General features: G+C 36.4%; 1 protein-coding gene across 3 annotated transcripts in view; it reads left to right on the top strand.

The window, feature by feature from the left end:
• Nucleotides 1-27,145, top strand: part of ARFGEF1 (ADP ribosylation factor guanine nucleotide exchange factor 1) — an 85,730-nt gene that overhangs the window by 38,980 nt on the left and 19,605 nt on the right. For 2 of the 3 annotated variants that reach the window (XM_057363906.1, XM_057363909.1), the window contains 17 exons: nucleotides 433-706; nucleotides 1,225-1,338; nucleotides 1,996-2,159; nucleotides 3,221-3,354; nucleotides 6,810-7,044; nucleotides 10,974-11,073; nucleotides 11,188-11,327; nucleotides 11,432-11,540; nucleotides 12,594-12,795; nucleotides 13,724-13,835; nucleotides 15,019-15,224; nucleotides 15,323-15,407; nucleotides 15,920-16,091; nucleotides 17,253-17,404; nucleotides 20,969-21,106; nucleotides 24,208-24,366; nucleotides 24,725-24,875. In XM_057363906.1, the coding sequence (XP_057219889.1) occupies nucleotides 433-706; nucleotides 1,225-1,338; nucleotides 1,996-2,159; nucleotides 3,221-3,354; nucleotides 6,810-7,044; nucleotides 10,974-11,073; nucleotides 11,188-11,327; nucleotides 11,432-11,540; nucleotides 12,594-12,795; nucleotides 13,724-13,835; nucleotides 15,019-15,224; nucleotides 15,323-15,407; nucleotides 15,920-16,091; nucleotides 17,253-17,404; nucleotides 20,969-21,106; nucleotides 24,208-24,366; nucleotides 24,725-24,875 (2,647 nt within the window). The remainder of the gene's footprint in view (nucleotides 1-432; nucleotides 707-1,224; nucleotides 1,339-1,995; nucleotides 2,160-3,220; nucleotides 3,355-6,809; nucleotides 7,045-10,973; nucleotides 11,074-11,187; nucleotides 11,328-11,431; nucleotides 11,541-12,593; nucleotides 12,796-13,723; nucleotides 13,836-15,018; nucleotides 15,225-15,322; nucleotides 15,408-15,919; nucleotides 16,092-17,252; nucleotides 17,405-20,968; nucleotides 21,107-24,207; nucleotides 24,367-24,724; nucleotides 24,876-27,145) is intronic. The other variant, XM_057363908.1, reaches the window with a different exon arrangement.

Below are 27,145 nucleotides of genomic sequence, written 5' to 3'. Positions count from 1 at the left end.
GACTTTACATGTTGTCATAATCCACTAGGCAAGTCACAGAAATTCTTCCTCTTGTGGGGATTCCAGAACAAGGGACCACAAAAAAAAGTCTGCCTTGATGTTTTTCCAAGCGCTCCTTGTTTATTGTCACATCTCCTCTCTGAACTTCCTTACAGGGCAGGCAGACAACTCCTGGTCTTATGGTTTACGTAGTGCAGTCATCCCTTCTTTGAACTATGTGCATAGTTGGGAAGCAACACTCTTGCAGTGGTTWTCCCATGATACTGAAGTTATTTAGAGTTAAACAAAGATCCATTTTCTTCAACTGTTACAGCCTTAGGAAGGCACTGTGTGAGCAGAGACAATAGAGATGTCATCTTTATAAAATAATGCATATCTCTTATTGTTTTATTTTGATAGTGAAGTTCTTGTGTGTTTGCAATGCCTTTGTAGCTTCAGGAAGCCAAACAGATGGAAAAGGAAAGACACAGACAGCAGCACCATCTCCAGCAGTCTCCAGTAAGCCATCATGAGCCTGAATCACCTCAGCTGAGACATATTCCAACACAGACTGATCAGCTGTCCAAAGACCATGAGAGAGAGCTTGACCACAGCACAAATGATGTGGACAAGAACCTTCAAGAAGATATTGAGGCAGAAAATGGATCTGACATTTCTAGTGCTGAAAATGAGCAGACAGAAGCTGACCAAGCCACAGCAGCAGAAAGTAATCAGTGTGTATTTCTGTTTCATGGAGGGAGGGAAGAGGTCTGTAAAAAGAAAGGCTTGAAGAGTGTCTTTTTTCTTTCTCCCAAGTCTGGAGTCAGACATAAGTTTTCAAATAGCTGACTAATGCAAAATGGCAATTTGTCCTTGTTACCACTGTCCATCAGTAATGTTCTTTAGTCCTACACACTGTTGTAGTCTCTGTATGAAAAATTTCTTTTTGCATCTATGTAATATTGTGAAAAGTTTTGAGAATAGCATCTCAAAACCATCAAGTTTTCAGTGTTTAATGTATRTGAAGGTACAAAATTGATGTGGTTTTTGGCATAGGCCTGTAGATTAATTACCATTTATTGGTTAAACACTGGAATTCTTGCATTCTGCAAATAACTGTTTTTGAAGCATCCAAACATTTATTAAGAGATTTTAAGTGAATTCTGAAATATTACGTGCAAGCCAAACACCTTATTTTCAGAGTTTCTCATTAATACTTGTTTGTGTTTGTTTTTCTTTATAAAGATCTTTCTAAAGCTGATGGAGGAACATATGATGGTGAAATCAATGAGTGTGAAGAGAAGGCACAAGAAATTGTAGAAAGTATTGTGCAGGAAATGGTGAACATAGTAGTTGGAGGTATTACATTAATATCTGTCTAGTCAATAGTAACTGTGATCTTGATTCTTGACCTTAAGAATTATCTTACCAGTTTCAAATATTTAACTAAAATTTCTCATCATTTAAATATGACTTAGATCAAGGAGAGAGTTTCAGTTGTCTGACTTTAGCTGTGCATTATTTAACAATAAAATGGACAGGATTTCATGCATTGATTTTCATTCTTTATATTGGAGACTAATGTTCTTTTAAAATACAATTTCTTGGTGGGTTTTTCTTGTTGGTTTTTTTTTATTATTATTTTATTTTTATTTTATTTTTATGTTAACACTTTTCAGAAATGGTTCCCTCTGCGTAGTAGCAGTGTATCACTGTATTTTTCAGTGTGTTGGAAATTGTCTATCAGATTAGTTAGTGATGTTCCCTACCAGCACTTGGAAGCTTGGTAGAGTGGTAACCCTGGCAATGTGAAGTTCTAAGTAAATTTTTTATTGTRTTTTTCATTAGTGGGAGTTTAGAGTATTTGCAGTTTTTATAGTTCAGTAATGCCATGTAAATTCTGCCTTAAGCTCCTCCTTATGATTGTTTTAATATTTAAATGTTGGTTTTAAAAGCTCTTTTTAATTTTTAATCTCATATAACACTTGTTAATAATCTTACATCTTTCTTTGATAGATGTGGAAGGGACTGCAGGTGGTGATGGCACAACTGTATCGTTAGAGGATGGCAGTGACAGTGAAAACATTCAGGCAAATGGAATTCCAGGGACTCCAATTTCTGTTGCTTATACGCCATCTTTACCTGATGACAGATTATCTGTCTCTTCCAACGATACTCAGGTACAGGGAGTTATAAATTAGAAATGACTGAAAAAAGTCTTACGTTTTAAGTGATGCCTGCCACTTGTGCAGAGTGATTCCACAAAATAAGTTCCTGAGATGAATTTTAAGTATTGTCATGTTATTCTGCTTTATTGCACTACTTATATGATTTTTTTCTGAACAAATTTTGCATGCAATGTCTTTTTTATMCTAGCATGCCCCATGGAGTTCACTGTTCCAAGATTAGAGAACTCAATTTCCTGTTTTTTGAAGTGCTCTTGAGAAGCTATAAAACTAGTMTTCAGTATACATAGTAAAGCATATAGCCAATTATACACATGCCTATGTAATTTTAGTGTGCTCTTTTCAAACAATAAATAGAAATTTCAAACTGATAACATGATCTTAATGCAGTGATTTCAGATCAAGAGTTTCRTGTCTGAGAGATTTGATTTTCATTAACAAAATAGATGTGAAAATCCATTCCATCTCTTGTATCAGATGTATACACTTGTCAGCTGACCAAGAGTATCCTCTGTCAGAGTGTACGAAGTAATTAGGTTTGAGAATAATAATTTTAAGTTCAAAAAGTAACAATCACATACGCCATACAAATAGAAGACTGACATTAAATATTTTGCTTAGTATGGAACAATAATACAGAATTACAAGACCTTAGTAATAGGGTTGTTTATTGTACCATAGAAATGTGTCTGGCGACAGGTAACTATTCACGTTCTCTTAAAAAATGTTGAGTGCTTGGGGTCTTTTAAAACTGGTTATGTACTGGAAGTGCCTGGTAGCAATTCACTGCAAATTACCCTACTTAAACTTTACTATGTAATTTCATTACGCTCTTTAATAAATTCTGATTTTTTACTAAGTAGGCAATTTTTAATAATTATTTTCATTTCAACTRGACTGCAGAATGTTTTCTTTTAGTCTTGAGACCATAAAGCTAAAATGAATYAATTGTATTTGTATGCTATATTAACTTCTTATTGCTCGGAGGTGGGGATTTCCATCTACACATGCTGCTAAATGCAAAATAGAATACTGAAATATGTTAACTTCCTTAGGAATCTGGAAATTCTTCAGGACCTACCCCTGGTGCTAAGTTTTCCCACATTTTACAAAAGGATGCCTTCCTTGTATTCAGGTCACTGTGTAAACTCTCCATGAAGCCCCTGTCAGATGGACCACCAGATCCAAAGTAAGTAGAATTTAAGAGTTTCTCTCATGAATATGAAAATAAAAATAAATTATTTAAATATTTTTGTGAGTCCTGTTACTGAGAAAATAATGGTACGGTAAAAAGAACCTAGAAACTTTGGAAAGGTACTTCCATGTTTTAATGCATCTTTTGTATGCCTGTTTAGCAGTTTCTTAACACCTATCCTTACATAAGTATATCATGTTCTTCGTAATTGCTTTTTATAATGCCTTGCAAAAGGGTTTGTGTGGAAAATCTTCACATATTTCTGGTCTTGCTCATGTTGCTCTGCTTTTGGTATCTTCCAGGTTTGTAACCATTGCTGGTTGTRCCCCATAATTTCTTTCATCYCTTGCATRTTGCTCACCRTCCAAAACATAGCCCTGTACTGGCCMCTGGGAAGAAAATTAACTCTACACCAGCTGAAACCAGCACGTTTGCATATCCAGTACACATACTCAGCTGCCCTTCATCTTCATAAAAGCTCCTCACCTGGAGCTGATAACTGGTTTTGATAAATTCATGATCCTGTGTTTTATTCTTTTGTTCAGGTTGGACATTTGTCAGCCTATTTAATCAAAACACAAATGTTTGATAACAAATTATTTGGCTGTTTTTTTGATTGAAGATAGCGTGTTTTCAGTTTCATTTATAGAATTGTTGTAAGCAAATACAGATTCTCCTCTGTAGATGGGTGCCAGTATTGAGTGTCAGCAGAAGGATTTGGTTTCTGATCTTGGATTTATATGCATATAATTTGTGTACATTTTTTTGCACATTAGGAACAATTACTAATAATTTTTAAGAAGAGTACTTCTTTGTTACTGTATGATTTCAGATGACACTGAAGGGCCTGGTATTCTTCAAAATAAAATCAGTTTTACTGTTCCAAGTCTAGCTTTTAAAACAGTAACTTTATGACAGTTTAGTTTTAGTGGTGATGCATGGTGTGGATTTAATAAGGTGAAAAAGGTATCATGTAGTTAAAAGGGTTTGAAGCTTTAGTCTAGAAACATCTTTAAATTTTCTAGCAATGCACTATGGAAAGTCAGGACATTAGAGAATGAAGACTGAGGCATGAGCGTTTTCCTCACTATTTCTGAGGATTGTCTTCCAGGAAATGCCCTGAAAAATCCTGTGGTTTTAGTTAGTACTCTGAGACTAAAGCTGTCCATTTATTAAAGGCTTTAATGGATTAACTGCCTTTGCAAGAGCAGTAATAGCTATTGAGGCACTTGGAGAATCTCTTATGAATCCATGGAATGCTTGACATTCATATTGGAACTGGTGAGCCTCTTCATACTAAACAAATTGAAGAAAAGGCATTTAGGGCAACAGAAATTCACTGCAAATACATTTGGAGATATCCCATGTTGGAGAAGTGCCTAGAATTTATCAATGGTTCTGACACGTTGATGGCTTTTTGAACTATTAGGAACATCCTGTAATTGGAAGAGGGGGTGTAGGATACCTATGGTATTTCAAGAGTCTTATTTGCTTCTTTAAAAATCCTATTTTCAATTAAATTTTTTATGAAGTCTGTAATTAAAATATTTTTAAATTTTAGATAAGTGAACATGAAGCTTTTGCTTAAAATCACAAGTCTCTGAGTTAAGATTAKCATTTTGCTTCCTGGGACACTGGTTAATGTCTTCGTTTTTTATCTTTGGAATAAGAGTGGGGTGAAATACAGCTTGAAGGTTTGCCYGCTAGTTTTTGTTTTTACCTTAAACCTGTTCTAAATTAAGTGGGCTTTACACATCATGCAAAATTGTTAAGGTSAGCATGTCAGGATTTCAGGTAGGAGCTGAAAGTAGGCAATATTTAATATTTATGACTAAAATTATCTTCATATTTGAATGCTTGCATTCCATAGCAAAGTATGGTCTGGTCATGTGCTGTCTGCACACCTGGTACCAAGTGATACAAAATCAAGCATTTTGCATCAGAAGAGATTGTTATGTCAGCTTCCATGCAGTGCCAGCACCATACATTTCCTTGAAGAAATGTACAGAGAGCAGTTTTGGGGCCTTGACTGTGACTTGCAGCCCATTAGGAAAAATGATGGACAAGTTGTTCACTCAATTTGACTGGCTGTTTTCTTCTCAAAAGCATGTTTAGAAAAAAGTCTATTGTTGGAGTTATGAGTTTGTAATGYTKGCAGATTGATTTYCCCATCCCACTTTGTTGGGCAGAAATAATGGAGTTTGTTTGCAACATTAATTAGCATTTTTGGTTTTAGCTAGACTGGAATTACAGCTTATGTATTTGCAATATGTAACAAATATCTAGCTATACTGTGTGTCACAGATTCACTTGAAGCACTCCTTACTACACCTGGGCTGTACTGGATGAATAATTTCCTGTCGTTTCCCTGTGTTTCATAAGTGTCCTCTGTGTTTCATACGTGTCCTCTGTCAGGGGTGGTTGTTTAATTAAAGCTGTGGACTGTCCTGTTGGGATAGCCAATTGTGYCTATATCTGCCCTTCAGAAGAGATACAGCCTGTTTGGAAATGATCAGGAGTTGGAAGGAGTGTCAGGAGTCCTAGGAGAGAACTGGAATGCTGTTTTCACCTGGAATGCTGTTTATTGCATTGTATTTTAATAGGCGCAGATTTTTTTGTGTGCTTTTTTCACAGGTAGTTTGAGGATTATTTTGGTTGTGGTGTTTTCTTTTTTCACATGTAGTTTGAGGATTATTTTGGCTGTTGTGTTTGTTGTTTTGAAGTTTTTAGAGCAGAAATAGCAGCACTGTTGTGATATGAGTTCTAGCTTACTTGAATCTGTAAGAATGTTACTGTGGAGCACTTGACAACTCTGCAGTTGCCTGACTCAGTGACTGCCATGCTTAAAATAGGCACCTTCTGTATCTTACCTGCTCTCAGAGTGGGATGGTCCCAGTAACTGATAAATGCTGTATTTGAGAAAAGATATTTCAGTATTGGCAGGAAGTAGGTCAMGCAGTACAGCTGTTGTCTTTACAGCCCTTTAACTCTCTTTCCATGCTGGTGGAAATGGAGGAGGAGGAGGAATTTCCACCTTTTACTAGTCAGGATTTGGTAGATGGACTGGATATTTTAGATGGGATYTTCCAAAGCCTAGTTAACAGGAAAAAATGCTCTTTCATCCTTTGGCTACAAGGGCAGCATTGCCTCTTGTTGCTGGTGTTCTGTGGTGCAGAAGAGAGAGTGGTTCAACAGTAATTTTTCTTTTTCTGGAAAAAGTTCTTGTTGCCTGCGTTCTTGGTTGTAAAATGACCAGTTCAACAAAAAATATCAACATCATTTTATGACCCTWTCTGCAACAGGTTGTGTCAAATTTGAGTTTCTCTCATTACCATTCCACTTGCAAAGTCATTGTGATGTGTATTGACTTTTCAAGAGAATAAGAGAATATTTTATTTTTAATGACTCAACACTGGGCTGATRTGCTGTGTTGTTTTATTTTATTCTAGATCTCATGAACTGCGATCAAAGATTCTTTCATTGCAGTTGCTTCTGTCCATTCTGCAAAATGCAGGACCAGTCTTCAGGACAAATGAGATGTTCATTAATGCGATAAAGCAATACCTTTGTGTTGCACTGTCAAAAAATGGAGTCTCATCAGTTCCAGAAGTTTTTGAACTTTCACTTTCCATATTTCTTACCCTCCTGTCAAACTTTAAGACTCATCTAAAGATGCAGATTGAGGTATGTTACATTAATTTTTAATTAAGTATGTGGGAGGTATTAAGTGAACATTTGTTTATAATTGTGTAGCTTGGTCTTAAATAAATTTGTTTTCCTTCAACACACAGCTTTTTTCTAAGACTTGCCAGATCTTCCTTATTTTTAAGTTTTCTGTTGGGTGTGGCATTGTAACATCACAGAATGTTACTGAAACTCAGTAACATTGAGTACATTYATGGCTAAGCTCCACCAGTGTTCAAAAATGTGATTAGGAAAGTTTAACCCTGCACTGCATATTRCTAATTACACTTATGAAAAGACTATGTAATACTGTTTTGCAAAAGAATTTCAGAATAATTTTTTTTTACTTGAAAAGTATTGTGGATTCTCTTTGAGATCACTTGAACAGATTTCTTTAGCTAGGGAGGTCCCAGCTATTTGATTAATGTAGCCACTGCCCTTTGCTTCTCAGGGCTTCTGTCAGTACATGTCCTGAAAAAGATGATCTCATTTTTTCTAAAGATGYTCTTACAGTTTAACTCCTTGGGCTGTAAGTGGAGATTCTTAGCAGTAAGTTATCCAAGTCTTGGCAGACATGGTGAATTTTCCGTGTGTCAATTCTAAGTCTTAGGGAAAAGGAAGATGTATCCCTGTAAGCACCATTCACATAAAGAGTTGGACTCAGTGATCCTGGCAGATCCATTCCAACTTGGAATATTCTGTAATTCTCTATTGCTCTTTGTGCCATAAGGTACAAGTAGCTTCTCTAAACGACGCTGTCCTCTGTCTACCCTCTTGTGGAGTCCCATATGTTAAAGATTTTAATTCTGTGATGCATAAAGTAGTAGTGCACACAGTGTATCCCTGCTGTTTATTTTAGCAATTTTATGTTTGGGGAGTCAGTGTGAATACTGAAGCCAACAGATTGCCCCATCCATGTGGAGCTTAAGTATGTGAGAAGATGCTCAGAAATGTTGATAATCTTTCTGTTATTAGAACCCTGAATTCAGGGATTTCTTCATCTGTGGATGTCATTGTACAAGTTGATATGCTATGGCAGCTTGGGAGGAAGAACTTCTTTTTGACAGTAGTATGTCAGAAAATGATCGTGTTATTTTGATACTTCTTTGGGGAAGAAACAATAAGATTTCCAGTAATCATTGAGCATAGATCAGATAGAAATGATTGAATGTGCCATGAAAATATGATGCGTTTTGAAGCGTTTCAAGACCCAGCTGTGTGCTCAACAAGACTGTAGTGCATGTGCAGTGTTTTGGCACATCAGACAGACTGGGTGGAGCCACTCCTCAGTCCCACAGCCTGCTTCCCTGAAAGTGTTGAATTTGCTGTGTTCAGAGTGCTTACAAGTCAGCATGTAGGTGGTGAACACGCTGCAGTTCTCTGACAGCAATTTGATTGGTTTCCATCACTGCCAGCCTTTCATAAACTCCAAACAGAAAATGAAGACATGAAGAAAACTGGATATAGGATGCCCTAAACCATTGTAGCAGGTTGTACAGTATCTATATTAGGACCATCACCACATAACAGGGCTACATTTCCTTCTTGTGAGTAGGGAAACCAAAAACTTGATGCTGCTGAAGTATCCATCTATTACAAAGTATAGGGTACAGCAGTTTCTAGAAACTTTTTTCTTTTTTCCTGGTAGTGAGCTAAGAATTCTCCTTTCAGCTACTGATGCTAAAGGTTATGCTGAAGATGTGGGTAGACATGTAGATAAATTCACATTCAGTTTGTGACTTGGAGCTGTAAGGAGAGCCATATGCTCTGGTTTATAATATGCAAAATCTATATATTTTGGGATCGAGGCTGCATTTCTCATCTGTGTAAGAATTTCGTGGCATGTTTTAAAAGAACAGTTTCAGATTCTGTTGAAAATGACCATACGTTGGCCTGCTGACTTACATATTTAACTAAYACTCCCCATTGACAGTACAATAGTTTGAGTTGTACCTTAGTTATATTGTAATTGTAATTCTGAGTGGGCTAATGGATATGTTTGCAGCAAATCACATCCTAGATATCACAGGACTTGGGGTGCCACTTAGCTGTACTTACCATTACCGCCCTTCCGTAGCTGTGAATAAGCTACATTTAAACTCCTACTTGAGTTGGCCAAACATAATAAATAATTAGCTCTTTTCTAGTTTAGTTTTCCAGTATACTAGGAACAAAATCTCAGCTCACTTATGTGAATTGCAATAAGTTACATAGTGATAAATAGTATTTTTAAATAGCTGAAATGTAAACCATCAATACTTTTGAGAAGTATTTCATTCCAGAATATGCTTGTCTAAATGTGATACCAGAAGCAAAAAGTCAGCTCAATCTCAGAGGCTAAGAGATCTGAACTTCCTTCGTAGTATGCAGAGCTTCCAGCTATTTTGTCTTCTAGCTTAGATTTGGGGTTAGTTTTTGGCCCTGATACTTTTTTCTCTGCTTCATCAATGACTTCTTTCTTAAATTTTCTGCCAGAAAAGAAATAATTTTGCTGGTTCCAGAGAGTGTCTAAAATTACTGTCTTTTGTAAAAAATCAGAAAACATTAAGTGTGTAACTGAGCGTTACTCACAGCATGACATTTATTAAATATCTATCTTTCTCTGATTACACAAAATAGTGGCTAAAATCAGGCTAGTACTCTTAAGTACATTTAAGCTCTTGCAAGTCTTTGAATTGTTATGTGTTGAACTCCTTAGGTTTCATAGGGATGCTTGTCTTACTAAGACAGTTCGCTGAGACTATGTTGTGTGCCTATCTTTCTCTAAAGAGATCAATAAAATGTAACTATTGTTAGCACATTTTGCTTGAGGAAATAGCTTACCAATGTTACCTAAAAGTCAAGGTTGCTGTTTTTCTCCAGATGTATGACTTAACGTGGAAATAGCCTTGTTTTTAKCTCTACCTGGCTAATAGCATAAAAATCTCTGTAAAATTTCTGTGTTATAAAGGAATAGTTAATATTAAAAACAAGGGTAATTATCTATATTTGGATAATAATGTGATGCTCTTGGAGAAGAGAAGTTGAGTGGCTTGAGACTATTGGCAGCCCTCTAGTAAAACTGTGTGTTGTGGATTTGGTAGTCCCAGGTGGCTGTGAAGAGCTGAGCTCTCGGAGGTTCAGAGCAGTGATGCAGTGCAGTGTAGGATGGTGATGTCGTGCCCTGTAGGAGTTCACTTTTGAGTTCAGATGCTGTTAATGGCAGTTGCTGCTGCTCAGGGAAGAAGTGAGAAGGAGCCTTAGCTTAGCTGCTCAGCAAGCTCAGCTGAATTAATCAGTCTGTGGTGCTGATAGATCTGGTGAGGAACTAACTGAAGGCAGATGAAATAGTTCGTGGCCCAAACAGCAGCATATGTACTAAAGTGATTTCAGGACCAGCTTATCTCTGTTCTAGGGAAGAGTAGCTTTCCTGTTAATGGCATTGCTGCATGCTGTGTCTGAACAGTACCTTTCTTCCAATAATCTAATACTGTAGAGTGGTTCTTCTATGTCAAGATGTTTCCGTTCTAATGAAGGTGCCATAATGTCATCAACTTGTAGAGAAAATACCTTTGTCATGAGGTAATACCTCTTCTTTCAGAATCCTAAGTGATTTTTTAACAGCACTTTAGACATYATGTTAGGCTGAATTATCCTTCAGGATTTGACATTATTCCTGATTCTGCTGGTTTTGAATGCTCAGAAAATAAACCAGATTTTTCATATGGACAACACTGCAGAAGTACATAAGTAAATAATTCAAATTCCTAATTTGCATGTATAAATTATAAAGTTGTATTTATTCCTTTCCTCCCTTCTTTTTTTTCCCTTTCCATAATTTCCTGTACCTCTAAAGTGCTGCTTTCAGAATTATGTCAGAATTTTGACCATCAAAGTTAGTGATTGTATTTGTAACATTTTTGTTTCTCTCTTCCTGGAAAATTTATTAGGTTTTCTTCAAAGAAATTTTCCTGTATATCTTGGAAACTTCTACTAGCTCATTTGATCATAAGTGGATGGTTATACAGACACTGACAAGGATATGTGCAGGTATTAAGAACTGTTGTGTTCTAGATTTTGTTTTCTGTCTTAAAGAACAAAACTATACTTGCTTTCCATTATCTGGTGTTTGTTCCAAGTTTGACAATATCACTTTATTTACAGATGCCCAGAGCGTAGTGGACATCTACGTGAACTATGATTGTGATTTAAATGCAGCAAATATATTTGAAAGGCTGGTTAATGACTTATCAAAGATTGCTCAAGGAAGGGGTAGCCAAGAACTTGGCATGTCCAATGTTCAGGTAAAAAACGCACCAATCTTTATGAAGTTTCATGTTTCTTGGCATGATGGGTTGAGACTAAACTCTTCTGTGCACTAATTAACTGTTTATGAATTTTRTTATAGGAATTAAGTTTGAGGAAAAAAGGATTGGAATGCTTAGTATCGATCTTGAAATGCATGGTGGAGTGGAGTAAGGATCAATATGTAAATCCCAATTCCCAGACAACACTTGGTAAGACATACAATGTATTTCTTCTGGCTYTAGTAAAGAGGTGCTGCAGGAGCTGTGTGTTCTTCCAGTGTTTTGATGCTGTTAGTGTCCAGACTGGTAGAGCCTCTTGTATTAAAAAAAGAAAGAAAATTTTTTTTCCTTTGGTAAAAATACTGATAAGTTTGGTATAATTTAAACAAGTTGTCTTTTCCTAATTATATAAATTCCTAGAATTCTTCTGGACTAAAAATGTCTAAATCCRGTTATTTTCTGTATTTCTGACTTTTAAAGTATCTCAAAACTTACTATGAAGTACCCTTATTTTTACCTAATTTCATGATTAAACAATTACTAAAGCAAGCTGAATGGAGAACATTTTTGTTACTTACTAGTAAAAAAACCACTTATTTATTTATTTACTTAAACATTTTATAGCTATAGAAGTTTGAAWATTGTCATCTGTGAAGTAACTAAACATTACTTGTTTTACTCTTGTGTTCATCCAGCCTGAGATGAGAAGTACTCAGGTTATGACAGAATTTTCCGATTAAGCACTTAAAGCTGCTGGGTGACGTAATAAACTTTCTAGAAGTGGTTAACGTGGTTGTCTTTGTGAACAAAGAGCACCAGCTCCTTGACATACCTAAATTCTTTTAGACATAGTGTTTCAAAAACTTAAAATAGTTGCTCCAGGCTAAATGTGACACTGGATTTGAAAATGAAATATATTTCAAATATACTGAAACGTATTGAAAGGTGTGTATATATATATATATATATATATATATGTATATTGAAAGGTTTTTTTCCCCAAGTGCCTGCAAATAACAGTTGTAATTTTAAGGCTTAAATTTCATATGTAATTAACTGAGAGAATTCTGCTTGAGTTGTGTTACAGTGATTTTTTAATTATTTTTCTTTCCAAACCTAAATAAAACCAGAATGTATGTATTATTATTACATGATTGAAGAGAGCACTGAGTTTTAGAAGCCTTCAGAGAGGATTCAACATGTGATTTTTATTTCTTTTCACTGTATGTATTTTGGATATATGTAACCCTTTCCATTTTATAGGCCAAGAAAAACCCACAGAACAGGACAGCAGTGAAACCAAACACCCTGAAACAATTAACAGATATGGAAGCTTAAATTCTTTGGATTCTACTGCTTCATCAGGAATTGGCAGTTACAGCACACAGATGTCTGGCACTGACAACCCAGAGCAGTTTGAGGTCCTAAAGCAACAAAAGGAAATAATAGAACAAGGAATTGACTTGTGAGTGCCCTTTTATCACCCGTGGGAGGGTGGATTCTTTTGGAGCTATGAAGATTCCTGGGTTTTTCTTCCTTCTCCTCATAGATACTCATCTTGTGTTAGGAAAAAAACTCTGGATGTAACAGCACTTCCTCTGGTGAAAGAGTGCTGAATGGTGTCCCCTTTGGAGCCTGTCAACAGTGTTTTGTGTTAACCTAATTCCTCACAGCTAGAAGATGAGTACTCTGAATGTTTGTTCTTTCTTCTCCAGACCTGCTTGTCTAAAAATAAGGTTTTTATATTTGGATAAAAAGAACATTGAACTCGTGATCATTTGACTATGGCCYGTTTTTAATGTACATGTTACTAATGAAAATGCCTATATGCTTATGCTGATGAGTTCTTATGATTAATTAGCTTGTTATAATTAGAACTGGAAGATAGTGTAATTTCATGATGCAGTCTGACACGAATCTGATTTAATCTTCATCACCCTAATCTCCTCAGTGAGGTCAGTTTATGCAAAAATAAAAGTTTCCTCTTGCAGTTCTACGACCCTTCACCCTACAACCCCCTAATTATGCCTTAGTCCTTTAGGACTTCAGTTTCTTTCAGTTTCCTGGTTCTATGTTTTGTACATTTAATTCTTACAGGCAACCAATGGATTTGTTGATTGTTTCATACAGATTAAGGTAAAAATCAACACAGCGTAATTACTCTTAAGTCAAGATTTTGCTTCTTTTTTGGAATATTTTTTCCTTCATAAGTGCCAAAGTAAATGGAAATAGTTCATTCCTGTCTAACGTGCAGTTTGATAAAAGAAAAATAGTTAATATATGGATTTTTCAGCATCTCATCTGAAATTACTGAATTTTTAACTTAAGCTGGTACAGTTTTGTGCATGGGTAAAAGGGTTAATGTTCATTTCATCCTTCTTTTCATTGTACAGATTCAATAAGAAACCAAAGAGAGGGATTCAGTAYCTGCAAGAACAAGGAATGCTTGGCACAACCCCTGAAGATATTGCTCAATTCTTGCATCAAGAGGAAAGATTAGATTCAGTAAGGAAACTGCATTCCTGATGGTTGTCTGTGCTCATGCTGCTGTGTTGATACTAATTGCGAATCACTCGATAGTGCTGAGAGTGCGTAACACATTATTGTGGAATGAAGAAAAGGAAACTTCTCTCCCTTCTAAAATTTGTAAGCTCAAGGAATTTGAGTTGGAGGATGCGTTAGAGCTGTACCCTGTGCTGTATGCATCCTGCAGTTCAGCGAGGTGTAAAGCAAGAGACTGACCTACTTGAGCTGACTCAAAACTTGTACTTAGTTGCTCGTGTTGCTTGAAGCAACTTAGTAAATGGTATATAATTTAATAAGGAACTGCCAGAAGTATCTGTCCTTCAGAGATGACTAAAAAAAATGTAGTGCAACAACATGAAAAGCACTTTTTTCTGCCCCCCAAGGAAAGTTATTTAATTTAGATTRGCTCTTTGATTTTATTTACAGCTAGCAGCTGTTGGTGGGCTTGGAAGGATTCTGCAACATCTGAATAAGGAGTGTGGGAATATCTCAAGTTAATATTACTGTGAAAAAGCTAACTTTTTGGAATAGCAGTTCTTACTGTTGTGCATAAAAACCACACCCATTGGTGGCCATGTTTGCACTGTRGTTGAAGTCCCAAATTTCAGTGTTAATGCTTGGAATCAGACATTGTAACATGTTTTTTAACCTCAATTTATATATACAGGCATCTTTATCTGCATGCATGCTATTTTTCACTGTACTGTGTTGTGCTGACAGTGATCAAGTTGGATGTATTTGAGTACTAGCTATTTATATTTGAGCATCACTTGCATCTGTTTGAGATCAGTACTCTAGGGGATAAAGTTGAGTTTAGTAAGYTTTTCATTCCTGTAATAAGCTTCTTAACTGCAAAATTCATTACAGCAGAGAACAATTACTTGTAATAACTTTGGCTTGTACACGTGTGGAATTCATCTAAGGAAAAAATTGCATGTGAGAAAAGGCAGAGAAGGAAGGATGTAGGAAGATATGTATGAGCATGTAAGAGCATTATGATGGAGTATATGGCCAATATACTTTGCTTTAAATGGTAGAAGCAGGAGAATGTCTCAGTTAACTGCAATACATGCCACTCTTTTTGTAAGACATTTGACTGTTGATTTTTGGGTTTTTTTTCAAATATAAATACACTAGTTTGTCTTTYTTGTTCTTATTTTAGACTCAGGTTGGAGAGTTCCTGGGAGACAATGATAAATTTAACAAAGAAGTCATGTATGCATATGTAGACCAACACGACTTTTCGGGAAAGGATTTTGTTTCAGCTCTGCGCATGTTTCTGGAAGGATTTCGTCTACCAGGAGAAGCTCAAAAAATTGATCGCTTAATGGAGAAATTTGCTGCTAGATATTTAGAATGTAACCAGGGGTAAGATGTGCTTCTTCAGAACCTTGTAAAGCTGAATATTTAGTAAAAAAATGCTGATAAATTAAATTTGCTGTTCTTTTTCTCCTTTTTGCCTTCAGGCAAACTCTTTTTGCTAGTGCAGATACTGCATATGTTTTAGCTTACTCAATTATCATGTTGACGACAGATCTTCACAGTCCACAGGTATGTTGCTGGAATAAATATCTATGTAATTCATAGGCATGTAACTTGCAGGCTTTGTGACAGTGTAGTTGTAAGAGTTTGATGTCCAATTTAGCACTAGTATGTGTGTAAGAAGTAGCTTAAGTTTGTGCAATATTATGTTTCATGAGTGTTGAAATTTTGAAGTTTTTTTGTTTAGGCCTTTCTGTAAAGTAGATTTCTGTAAGATAGTTTGGTCTGTATGACAAGATAAAGTACCTTTTTTTTTTTTTTAATGTATGTCTTAAATTGGCATCTTTTATCTGTGTATCCTACCAAATATTTGAATGTTGGAATGTCCTCATGGCATTGTGGTATATTGTGGATTTCACAGTGTAGTTTTGCATATATTGAATACTTTAAAATGTCTTCTGAATTAACAGGTTTATCGTTGGTAGTAACTTTTCATGAGCTGGGCAGTTTTATAGGCAGTACTGTAACTGTGATGAGCGTGCTTCATTTGTTGATACTTACAGCTACTTTCTGCATTTCAGGTTAAAAATAAAATGACAAAAGAACAGTATATTAAAATGAATAGAGGTATCAATGACAGTAAAGATCTCCCTGAAGAATATTTGTCTGCTATCTATAATGAAATAGCTGGAAAGAAGATATCAATGAAAGAAACAAAAGAATTAACAATACCCACAAAATCCAGTAAACAAAGTAAGTAGTTGCATTGTTGGCTTTCTTCAAGGATTGGCTCTTCAGTTTCATGAAGTCCTCCTTTTTGAAACAAGCATTGAATGAAGCAAACACCACTCATTTAACTCACAATGGGTCCTACCTTCTAATTTCTTGACATAAATGCATGATGCTAACCTCAAATCTGCATTAAATGCAGCTGCTAATTTTCACTTCCCTTTGCATCTGAATTCCTGGCATTCAGTGCTTTGACCGTGAAGGAGGCAGATTTTGCTGCTGAGCAGCAGCAGAGGGAAATTGCAGGGCTGTTTGAAGTTAGGAYGTTGCCAATAGACACAGTGCAGAGCACATGCACTGGGTGTGGCTTCTATTTCTAAAGTAACTGTTTGTGATTTCCTGCAATAACCAATCTGTTATCTTGAAAAATTTTGCAATACTTGGTTCTTTAGGCCAAATTTTTGTACTTGATTAATTATCTTTTCCTATCTCAGATGCCAGAGTAACTTTCCGTGTTTTGCACAGTGTGAGAATTGAGATGTTMCTCATTCTCGCTTTTCTGCAGAGAGCATTAAGAGAGACTTTAACTTTTTCCCAATGTATTTGTGTAATTTAAGTCCTGTGTTAGCCTTATGAACGGATTCTTGCAGGAAATGCACATCTGGAAAAAAGAATTGCTCTTGTTTTCAGTATTCATTCACTTGATATAATATTTTATTGTTATTTTTAGAAAGTTAATTATTACGTGCTGTTTGGATGTCACTGTCTTGATGAGATGGAGGTTTTGTTATGGAAATGAAAAGGTTTAATGTAGTTCTTGCTCTGAAAAAGGATGGCCAGTTATTTTTATTGTTACTTACTCTGCTGATGGATTACTATGAAATATCTCTTCATTTTTAATTTAGCTTAGTGGGTGTGATATTTATGCTGTCAGTTGAGATGATGGAGAAGAAATCTCTTGTTCAAATCTTAAAATTCTATAAAGGTTTAAAAATAGCTTACATTTCATAAACAGTTTTGCCTTAAGTTAAATTTTAACTGTATTGTTACAGAAATACAGGAAGGCTGGTATGATAATTTCAGAAAGTAAATACAAAAATGCATCTGAGTATTGTACGTAATGAAAAACATAAATTGATTATATTGCTAAAGATACTCAAATGAGAGGAAAAAATCTGTTTGCAGGTGTTGCTAGTGAAAAGCAGAGAAGACTCCTRTATAACTTGGAAATGGAGCAAATGGCTAAAACAGCTAAAGCTCTTATGGAGGCAGTGAGCCACGTTCAGGCCCCTTTTACTAGTGCAACACACCTGGAGCATGTGAGACCCATGTTTAAGGTGAGATACATGTTTAAATAATAACGTAGAATATCAGAGTTTGTTAATAYAAAATGCTGACTGAAAGGATTTATTGAAAGTACTGAAGATTTGCATCTGCTATGTTTTGCTCATTTTGTGAGTTACTTAATTTGGTACAAGAAAGGATTTAGAGCCTTCTAATCTATTTTCTTTTACTCTGGAATTTAAGAAGTTTCTGTGCTGATAGAAGAAGCATCTCGATGCAATGGAGGAGTTATGAGGAATGTGGTAAAGGGAAAAAACCTGTAAAATGTAGTCCAAAACCCTGATAGGATTTTTATTTCAGATATAGAGGCCTAGTCAACAACAGATTTATGTGAGAAACTACTAATTTCAGGTAATTGTTTTGAGTCCCCCCCCTCCTGCTTCTGAGTCTCACTGGGTGAGATTACTTCATTGCATTTGGGAGAGCACTTAGCAGGAAAAACTTTTATCTGATGTTTTCTGTTGCACATTAATACTTAAGAATAGCTAGGCCTCTCATCCATTGTGGTGGAGGAAGTTGGACCTGTGTTAATCTATTATTTTAAGTGCCTATATGCTATTGTGTAAGTGCAAAGCTGTCTGCATCCCAAAAGCCTTTTCCATATCAGTGATTCAGATTCATAGATACAGAGTATGTTCAGCAGTGTATCATGCCTCAGTGTGCTCTTGGATGTGGTCTCTGGCATAACTAACTCACAGCACTCATCTGCCATTGAGATAAATTGTTATGCCCTTAATCGTGCTCTCTTTTGTGCCCTTGTTCAAGGCATGGTCCTCACATGACCTCTTCGTGAACTGCTCCAGGGAAGTAAAGTAACACTCAGACCACGACCACTAAAATAAACAAATAGTTCTCTGGAGGGATGTGCTGTGAGGTCAGGTGGAGCTCCAGGCTTAAGAATCATAGAAACGTTTTGGTTGAAATAGACTCTTGAAAGCTTTGAGTCCCACWGTTAACCCAGTGCTGCCRAGTCCACCACTAAGCCATGGCCCTAAGTGCCACATCTACATGTCTTTTAATTCCTTCACATCTACATGTCTTTTAATTACTTCAGCATTGCTGCCTGCACCACTTCCTTGGGCAGCTTGTTCCAACTTTGGTCAACTGCATCTGTGAAGGAATATTTCCTAATATTCAATCTAAACTTCTTCTGGTGCAGCTTGAGGCTGCTTACTCATCCTTTCCCTTGTTACTTGGGAGAAGAGACCAACTCCYACCTCTTTCACTAGCTCCATTGTCCTGCTCTGGACTCACTCCAGCACCTCGGTATCATTCTTGTAATGAGGGGCCCAAAAGTGAACACAGGGTTCAAAGTGTGCCCTGGTTCTGCTGGTCACACTATTGCTGGTACAGCCAGGATGCTGTTGACCTTCTTGGCCACTTGGGCATACTGAGGATTAAGATTGCTCTCTATGAGGCAAACTTAGGAGTTCTTTGTCACCTCCTTAAAAAAACTAGCATAGTATTCCATTTGTGCAGAGGAACACTAAGCACAGGCCTTCTTAGAAATTTACTTTTRGGTCATTAAAGGTGTCAGATAGCAGAGGTGTACTATACTTCCTCTCTGTTGACTTCCTTAAGGCTGAAATTAAATAATTCACATGCAGGCATCTGTAAAATTCATAGTGTGATTTTCTTTTAAGATGTCAGTCCTAGTAGTTCCTACCCCTTAGTAGTTCCTACCCTTTAGTATATCKCCAAAGTTCATTTTCAAAGGAGCAAAATACTAAGCACCCAGGTTAAATTAACACCCTAAACATCTTTCATGAAGGTACAAATAATTAGAAGTTGTTGCTTGAAGTTACTTGAGGATGTTAGTGAATTAATTAAAGTACTGAGGACAGTGTAATGTATTGAACAGAGGATCCTTTTCTAAAAAAAAAGTGAGAATTGTGGAATTTAAACACTTAATTTCACATTTTTTATTTAGACTTAAATTTTCAGCTAAACTTTACAAATCCCTATGTATCTCACCCAYTGATGTCCACATTAAATTGATCGTTATAACTGTATTTACAGATACACTGGCTACATTTTTTAAACAGCAAAAATTCACTTTATGCATCCATCTGAGTAGCCCAAAATTGATCATCTGGTTTTGAGGCTTGATTTTCACCTTTATTAAAAAAATGGTCTACAAATACCAGCATACATCTAGTTATAAGGCACAGTATATAGACTGTTAGATAGTTCTTAAGAAATTATTTTAGTTTTGTGATTTTTTTAAGATTAGTTTTGGTTTCAGTAGCAATGAAAATTAGGAAGTGGTAGGAAGAAACATACATTTCTGAACATAAAATCATACAATGGTTTGGGTTGGAAGGGCCTTTAGGGTCGTACAGTAGGGAATTCTGTATCTGTGAATTCATCTGATGCCTTTAATACTGTTCCACAGTTATGGTTTGGTCTGTGCAAGCATTAAATGCTTTTYGGGGGTAGTGCTTTTGGAATTGCTGGCTTAAATGAAACCAAAGYTCTGCGGTGCATCATTTTAGTAAGAAATTAAGTGTGAAATCTGTTGTTCCTTGCTTTGCCTATTGACTCTGTATTTTATCTGGGGTGACTTCGGGTAAAATTATTTCTAAAATCATTCTGGGTATCATGGTGTTTCCTCTCCGTAACCGCATGTAGTTACAACAGGATCCTCTGCATTTTCTCATTGTTTTTTCTGTCTTTGGGAGAGGGAGCCTTGACCACAGGGAAAGGACTATATAGACTCTCTTGCACTAAATTTTAGTTGCATATATTACATCCTCACTGCCACCTGAGGCAAGAGGAACAGGAAACGTCAAGAGTGGCTTAGGTATAAAAAGATGCAGGAACAAGGGCAATAAAATTAGTAGTAGAGAGATAAGGTAGAGTTGTGTCTTGGGGGGCATTTGTTTGTTTGGGGGATTTTTTGTTTTGAAGTGGTTTTTTTTTTGTTTTGTTTTGGGGGTTTTTTGGGTTTTTTTTTGTTTGTTTTGGTTTTTTTTGTTGTTGTTGGTTTGGTTTGGTTTTTTGGCTGGTGGTGTTGTCTTACAATAATTTTAATGTCATTAATAAAGTTCACCTCATTTTCACTACCTTCATTTTTTCTTTTCCTTCTGGTGTTATCAGGACAAGCTAGTCTTATTTAAGTATGTACTTTTCATCATAAATAAATCAGTTAAATGGTGTATTGGTTATTAAAATAACTATTGACTCTGTTTTTCAGTGTGCAAAGATAAAAGTTATCCTGGGAATGCTAAAACTCTTAACAGACATCTAATTGACATAGCTTTATGGTTTGGTTTTTACAACTATCTGAGGATGGTTGCATGTTAGTTGCTGAGGGAGAGGATGAGTGCTTTTGAGGGCAGTTCYAAGTCTGTCCCTTTCTGTGTCTCCTGTCTCTTCTAACCACACTTGATATTATTCTGTGTCTCATGTCTACCTATTCTATTTCCTTTTTGGCAAAAGGCAACTTCAAGGTGAATGTGAATGAATGAATTTACACTTCAGCAAGATGTTTAAACTATAACATTCCCTTCAAGTAGCAACAATTGCTAATAAAAYTTACTTTGCATACATTCCAGTTGGCATGGACACCTTTTCTAGCTGCATTCAGTGTGGGTCTACAGGACTGTGATGACACCGAAGTTGCCTCTCTTTGTTTGGAGGGTATACGATGTGCAATCCGGATTGCTTGCATTTTCAACATTCAGGTAAAAAATGTAAGATTGAGACAATACTTTGATTTATGTACCAGCAAAATATTAGTGGGGTTCTAAGAGTCCTTGTTGCTGAAGCTATGCACTGCAATACCTAGAGGCTGCCTGCTTCTGGCATTACTATTTCATCTGATACTTGACTGGAAGTGTAAATGAAGTGACCGCTGTTTTTCCTGTTGTTTTGTGGTAAGTGTTTCCATGCTTTTGAATTTTTGTTTCCCTAGAAATTGACTACTTTTATGTCAAAGCACTTTCTAGCTTTGTTACAAAGCTGTTTAGCTCTGTTGTTTCATAAAATTAGTTTCTCTGTCCTGTAAAATAGTATYTCTGTGAACTATATTTGAAATACTGTTCTCAATATATTCTAACTCTCTCAATACTTCAGAGAGATTGTACTATTCCCAGATTTCTATAAATGGGTGCCCTTTTAACATTYATGGCACTGGAAATGGCATTCCTGATGTAATGAATGAAAGTACCTTGCATTAAATACAATGCCAAGAATGCCAGACGCTCAGGCTCCAGAGGGTAATTGTGATTAAACTTTGGCTTTTTTTGACTCTTGTTTTTCTGTTTAAAAACCGTTGGTAGGGAAGGTACAATTATGTTACTGCAGATTATTGGTTAATAAATGGAGTACTGGTCTGCCGTAAGTCTGTTGGAGGGATAGCTGAAGAGAGGGGAAAGCAAAATTTGKTTTTTTGCCATTGTGTTATTTCATGTTATTTCAATGTGTGCATTGAAAATGCTTCAAACAAAACAAAACACACACCAACCCAAAACCCARCCATATTAGACTAAGTAGAAAATGCTGAAGTGTATGGTACAGTAGTGAATGCTTTCCTTCCTTCTCCCTTGCACTTGTGTTTGGCTAGTTAGGTAACATTTTATCTCTAATGTGAAAAGGTGCATTGGGACCTGTGCATTGGGACCATCTGCTTAAAAAGCCTATTTGAGATCATAYAAGGTTTCCTTCCTCTGTCTTCCACCTAACTTCTGCACCACCAGCAGTCTCTGAGTTGGACAGACTTAAAAATTTCTTTAACAAAGCCTTCCCTGGAGCCTGCCCTTGAGAATGAAATTCACACCCTGGTAACTTTTGTTTCTAAGTTACAAAGGTGGACTGGTAGAAATTCCAGTTTCAGCCTCTGCAGAGTTTAGCTCTCAGTCCTGCAGTGGTCAGCCTTGTGTGCGCAGGGCAAGGACATAGCTTTAAGATCCCTGTGATTCAGTTTTACCCTTCCATTGGCTCAGGACATGATTGAACTGGAGGTGATCAAAAAACAAACTCTTAAATTTCAGAAAAGGGGAAGTGTTGCTTTTGAATTTTCAGTATAAATTATATTCCCTCTTGGTTTTGTATGGGAATTCYGTTTCATTGATATAATTAAAAATAGTATTGGTTTGTTGGTGATTTCAGTATTACAGCATGATTCCGTTCACAAGGTCTTGATTAGATGGGATCTGACTTCAGACACCAGATGGCTCTGGTGGTTTGAAGGAGACTGACACATCTGTACTTGATCTGATTTAAGAATCTTTTCTGTTGGAATGAAGTGGCAACTTATCAGTTTCATTGTGCAAATGTACAGAAATWGGGATTGGTGTTTGTTAAGAGTTAACATTAGTACACAACTTGAGAGATAATGAAGGGACCTGGATGCTTTTAATTCTAAGAAAATTTCCAAAGTACACAATATAGTTTAAGTTATGTATGTTCACCTCTAAAACCTCAATTATAGATTCTGGTTTTAATTAATTATGCTTTTAATCTTAGATTTGTCAMACAGTCTACTTTGGTCTTTAGGCATCTGAGACAAGTTACACATCAAAAGGATGTACTTAATCTGTTTATATTATCATATTTTAATTTSTGGGTGGTAGACACATTGTTTAGTTGTTTTTCTCCTACTTTGCTGGCTTGGAAAAAGGGGGTATGGGGGAATACCATGCACGAGTAGAATTGAAAAATGTTTTGTTTTTACAAAAGATGCACGGTTTGTAGACTCTACAGCTTCATGGATTAGTACACTTTCTTTGAGACTTTGATTWTTCTGTGCTTCTCCATCGATTTCTGTGCCTTTGCTGGCATATTCTGCAGCAGTGCTTGGGTTTGAACATGGCAGCCATGCTGTGTTCAGTGACTCAGTGACAGTCTGTCCTTCTCCCATAGCCTGCTGTTGTGGTGTTCATGTTCGCTCTGTGGAAAAGCATTTTTCCYGGGATTTTATTTTATTTTAAAAATATTTTGTATTTGGTTATTTTCTGGGCTCAATTATTTTTTGCTTGAAAATAGACCTAAGTATATGAACAGTTACATATATTTCATAATTGCCATTTGTTTATCTCATATACAACCATTTGTTTATCTGGTATACAACCATTTCACTCTATCGCCTTCAGCTGATACAGAGAATAAAATGCACTTGTGGGCTCAACTTTAATCCCCTTTTTACCATGGTAGTTGGTTCGTGTGAGAGCTGAGGAGTTTCCTTTGTTGCTTGTAGATACCATACACGTAAAGTTGTGTACAATTTTTTGTGAGATCCATCTCAATTATTGTCACTTGCTCTTTACCCATGACACTTGCTTCAGAAGCTCCTGAGGTGCTCCAAATGATGTGGATTAAATCAATTAAACTTTGAGCAACTCCATGAAACTGGCATAATACGCTTTTTGGATATATTTTTTAGATTTTGTTGATAGGAAAATGCTACAACTTTGAGTGAGTCTGCTAAGGCAGCATTTTCAGAATAAGTCTGAGTATAGTGCATGAATATTAAAAGCTTAGCTGAGTAGCAACATTTCTTCTGAAACAGCATCCCATTTTCCCCAAAAAAAGACCAAACCAGAAATCTAAATACAACTTACATGTTCTRTGCTATCAGACATTACACTTCATGTTCCTGAATAGAAGGAACCTGATTTTATGCCACAGATACCTTCTTAAGGGTGAAGAACATGAGATATATTCACTATGCTTTGGCAATTCYGTTCTAAGAAGAGAAAGGTAGATGGTATAGTTGATGAAATCATGCAGRTTGTACTAAGAACAAGAAAAGGAGAAAATATTTATGAGACTTTTGTTTCTTTCCCATTTATAGCTTGAAAGAGATGCCTATGTTCAAGCACTAGCAAGATTTACGTTGCTTACAGTGAGTTCTGGTATTACTGAAATGAAGCAGAAGAATATTGATACCATTAAAACTCTCATCACGGTGGCTCATACAGATGGAAACTATTTAGGAAATTCCTGGCATGAGGTACAAGTCATTTSTATTTGAACTGTAAGAAAGCATGTTTACTGTTTTTTCAACACAGTAGTGTGCTTGTTTGTGCATAAATACAGTTAGGGGTTTAGGTAAGTGCCAAGTATATACTTTCATTGCATACATTATGCAGCCAATTAAAGTAACAAAATATGTCCAAGTGAGAAATAAAATTGTGAGAGGTGAATCCAGTRCTATTTAAATTAATATTCATTTTGGACAGAAGAGCATATTGCCTGRCTTCACATGTTCCGAATTTTTTTCTTCCAAGGATCTTTACTTGCTTTTTGCTATTTCAAAGTGCTTTTTGTTATAAACAACTTCTAAACAACTTCTTTATTCTCTGGAATAGATTCTGAAATGCATCAGTCAACTTGAACTGGCMCAGTTAATAGGAACTGGAGTAAAACCTCGCTACATCTCAGGGACAGTCCGTGGCAGGGAAGGTTCTTTTACTGGMACAAAAGATCAGGCACCTGATGAATTTGTGGGGCTGGGACTGGGTAAGTAATACAGATATGAAGTATTTCATATTTAACTGGTTCTGTTCAGAGAACTRTTCAAATTTGTTCTGTGGTTTTATGTGAGGTTCTGACAAAAGACCATTAAATAGTCCTTGTAAAACTCTTAGGCTTTGAACAGACTTACTCCAATTTTTGGAATGTTTCATTTGCTCTGTTATTATTGCTAGAGTGGGAAATGTAGGAAAATTATATATATTATTCATTTCTATTAAAATACAGCTTTCCAGCTAAGAATGGATTGCAGATGGTATGACCAGATTTAATAATATTGCAACATTAGTGCGCCAAGCATTTTACCAAGCAAGCAAATCAGAATGTGTAGGTTAAGCATCTGTTGTGGAGCTTTGCGAGAAATACACAGAATTCAAACCAAGTGGGGATTAATTTAGCTTAAATTCTGAAACTCCATTTCTTTCCTATTTTGGTTACCTTGGTACTAAGTGCCTTTTTTAGGCYTGAGCACCAAAATATACACCAACAATGAGATGCTGTTTCTCATCTTCCTAGAARAGTAGAGCAGTTTTACCCTAAATTATCTTTAGAAGGTTGGGAGGTTTGTTTATTTATTGCTTTAAATGGGAACATAGTTAAAGATATACAGGTGTAGGGTATTAAAACACTCCAAAGTGTATATRTAAGTCTGTTTGACTATGGGAAAGTTTCAGTTATAGTGTGGTATTCAGTACCTCCTGCCTTTTGAACCTCACCCACAACCAGACAAAAGCCTTGTTTTCTCTCAGTTTTTTGTGCAACTCTTATTTTGAGTAATAGTATTTTTTCAGTTTTCTCTGATTTTAGCCCCCAGACCAGTCCTAATCACCCAGCTTTGTGTTCTCATTTTTTCTTCTTCTAGTCAGTCCTTTCCCTTCTGCTCTCCTTTGGCTTGCCTGCATGTGCTTCCCTCACCTTGCCAAGCACTGATGAAGGGAAAACTTAGGCCTGGAAATCAGTGAGTCTGCCAGCATCTCATATACCGAGCTTCTTCCTGCCCTTCCAATATGCATCGTTTGGTTTAGTGTTCCCTGATGACCTGTRCAACTTGGCTGCTTCCAAGTGCTGGCAGTTTCTCTGTGCTGCAGCCACTTGGCCTTTAAAGGTTTTAAATCCTAGTAACTCAAGAATGTAAACTGTATTCAGGTGTCTCTAGATCATACCTGCTAGTCATTGGTATACATTCAGCTCATAAAGACCTTTTGCTGCTGTCAGCTGCATTTCTAGGGAAAATAGTTTATGCTCAAAAGCACAAAATGTTTCTCTCTGAATTGAATTTCTGAAGTGCTTATTACAGTGCACATATGGAAACATAACCATTTTCTTGATGGTTTTTTGTGGGGTTTTTTTTAAAATAATATTGCTTCAATCTTATAGGAAAATGCTAAACTCGGTTTTCATGCACTAAGGGCCTGTTAGAACCTTTTCTCAGCTGTTTTAGTTGTTTCACTTCTTTGCATAGATCTTTCTTGCAGATAGTTTCATTTTCTATGATKACTCCAAAGTGTGCATTGGAACTATAGGTTTCAAGCAAGCTTTCTGTAAACCTAGATTCCTGTGAAGAACACATAGTGAGTTGTTTAGAGTGAGTGAAGTTGCAGTCTGGTGACACAGACTGCATCTTTCAGACCTGCTTGTAARATCAGATGTGGATAAGCAGCAGCACTTACTCTTCTTGCTGAAGTTAATGTTTCTTTTGAAATAACAAAACCAAACCCAAAAGCTCCTTTGCTCCTTTGCTGCCTTAACAAGGATTCAGGTGTGGCTCTTCAGGCATCTGCATTCAAATGTCTTTATGTCTTGTATTACCTTCCTGCTATGGCCCTTTTTTTTTTGGTTGTACTTGGAAATTCAAGGCATCACAAGCATGTGGGTTGTAAAAGTGAATAAAATCTCTTCTATTGCTCCTCTGGTAGGAATGTTGCCTTACTTGGAGTTGTAATTGTAAAATTCACATTTCTTCTGCTTCAGTTTCTGTTCACAAAGTTGGAAAACAAAACCTGCTGCTGTGAGTCGGTCATAGCCAAGGTGTACTTCCTGGGTAACCAGAAATCCTCTTTGGACAGTGGGAATCTGAGGTGTCTGTTTTTCATAAAGTAGTGACATAGCTGACTCCTGTGTTTCATTGTAAAAGATTTCACWACTTTTAGACTTTAGGTCTGCTATCTGTTTAGGTTTTCCAGCATTGAATTACAAGTCCTGTGACAACAAGGAATTCTCACGTAAGCTGGTGGAGTTGGTTAAKGTTCTGACTCCTT

Source organism: Malurus melanocephalus, unplaced genomic scaffold, assembly GCF_030028575.1.
Source record: "Malurus melanocephalus ecotype Western Australia unplaced genomic scaffold, MMel_1.1 scaffold_32, whole genome shotgun sequence".
NCBI lineage: Eukaryota > Metazoa > Chordata > Aves > Passeriformes > Maluridae > Malurus > Malurus melanocephalus.
The sequence above is the reverse complement of the archived record's forward strand: the minus strand, read 5'-3'. Positions and strand labels throughout refer to the sequence as shown.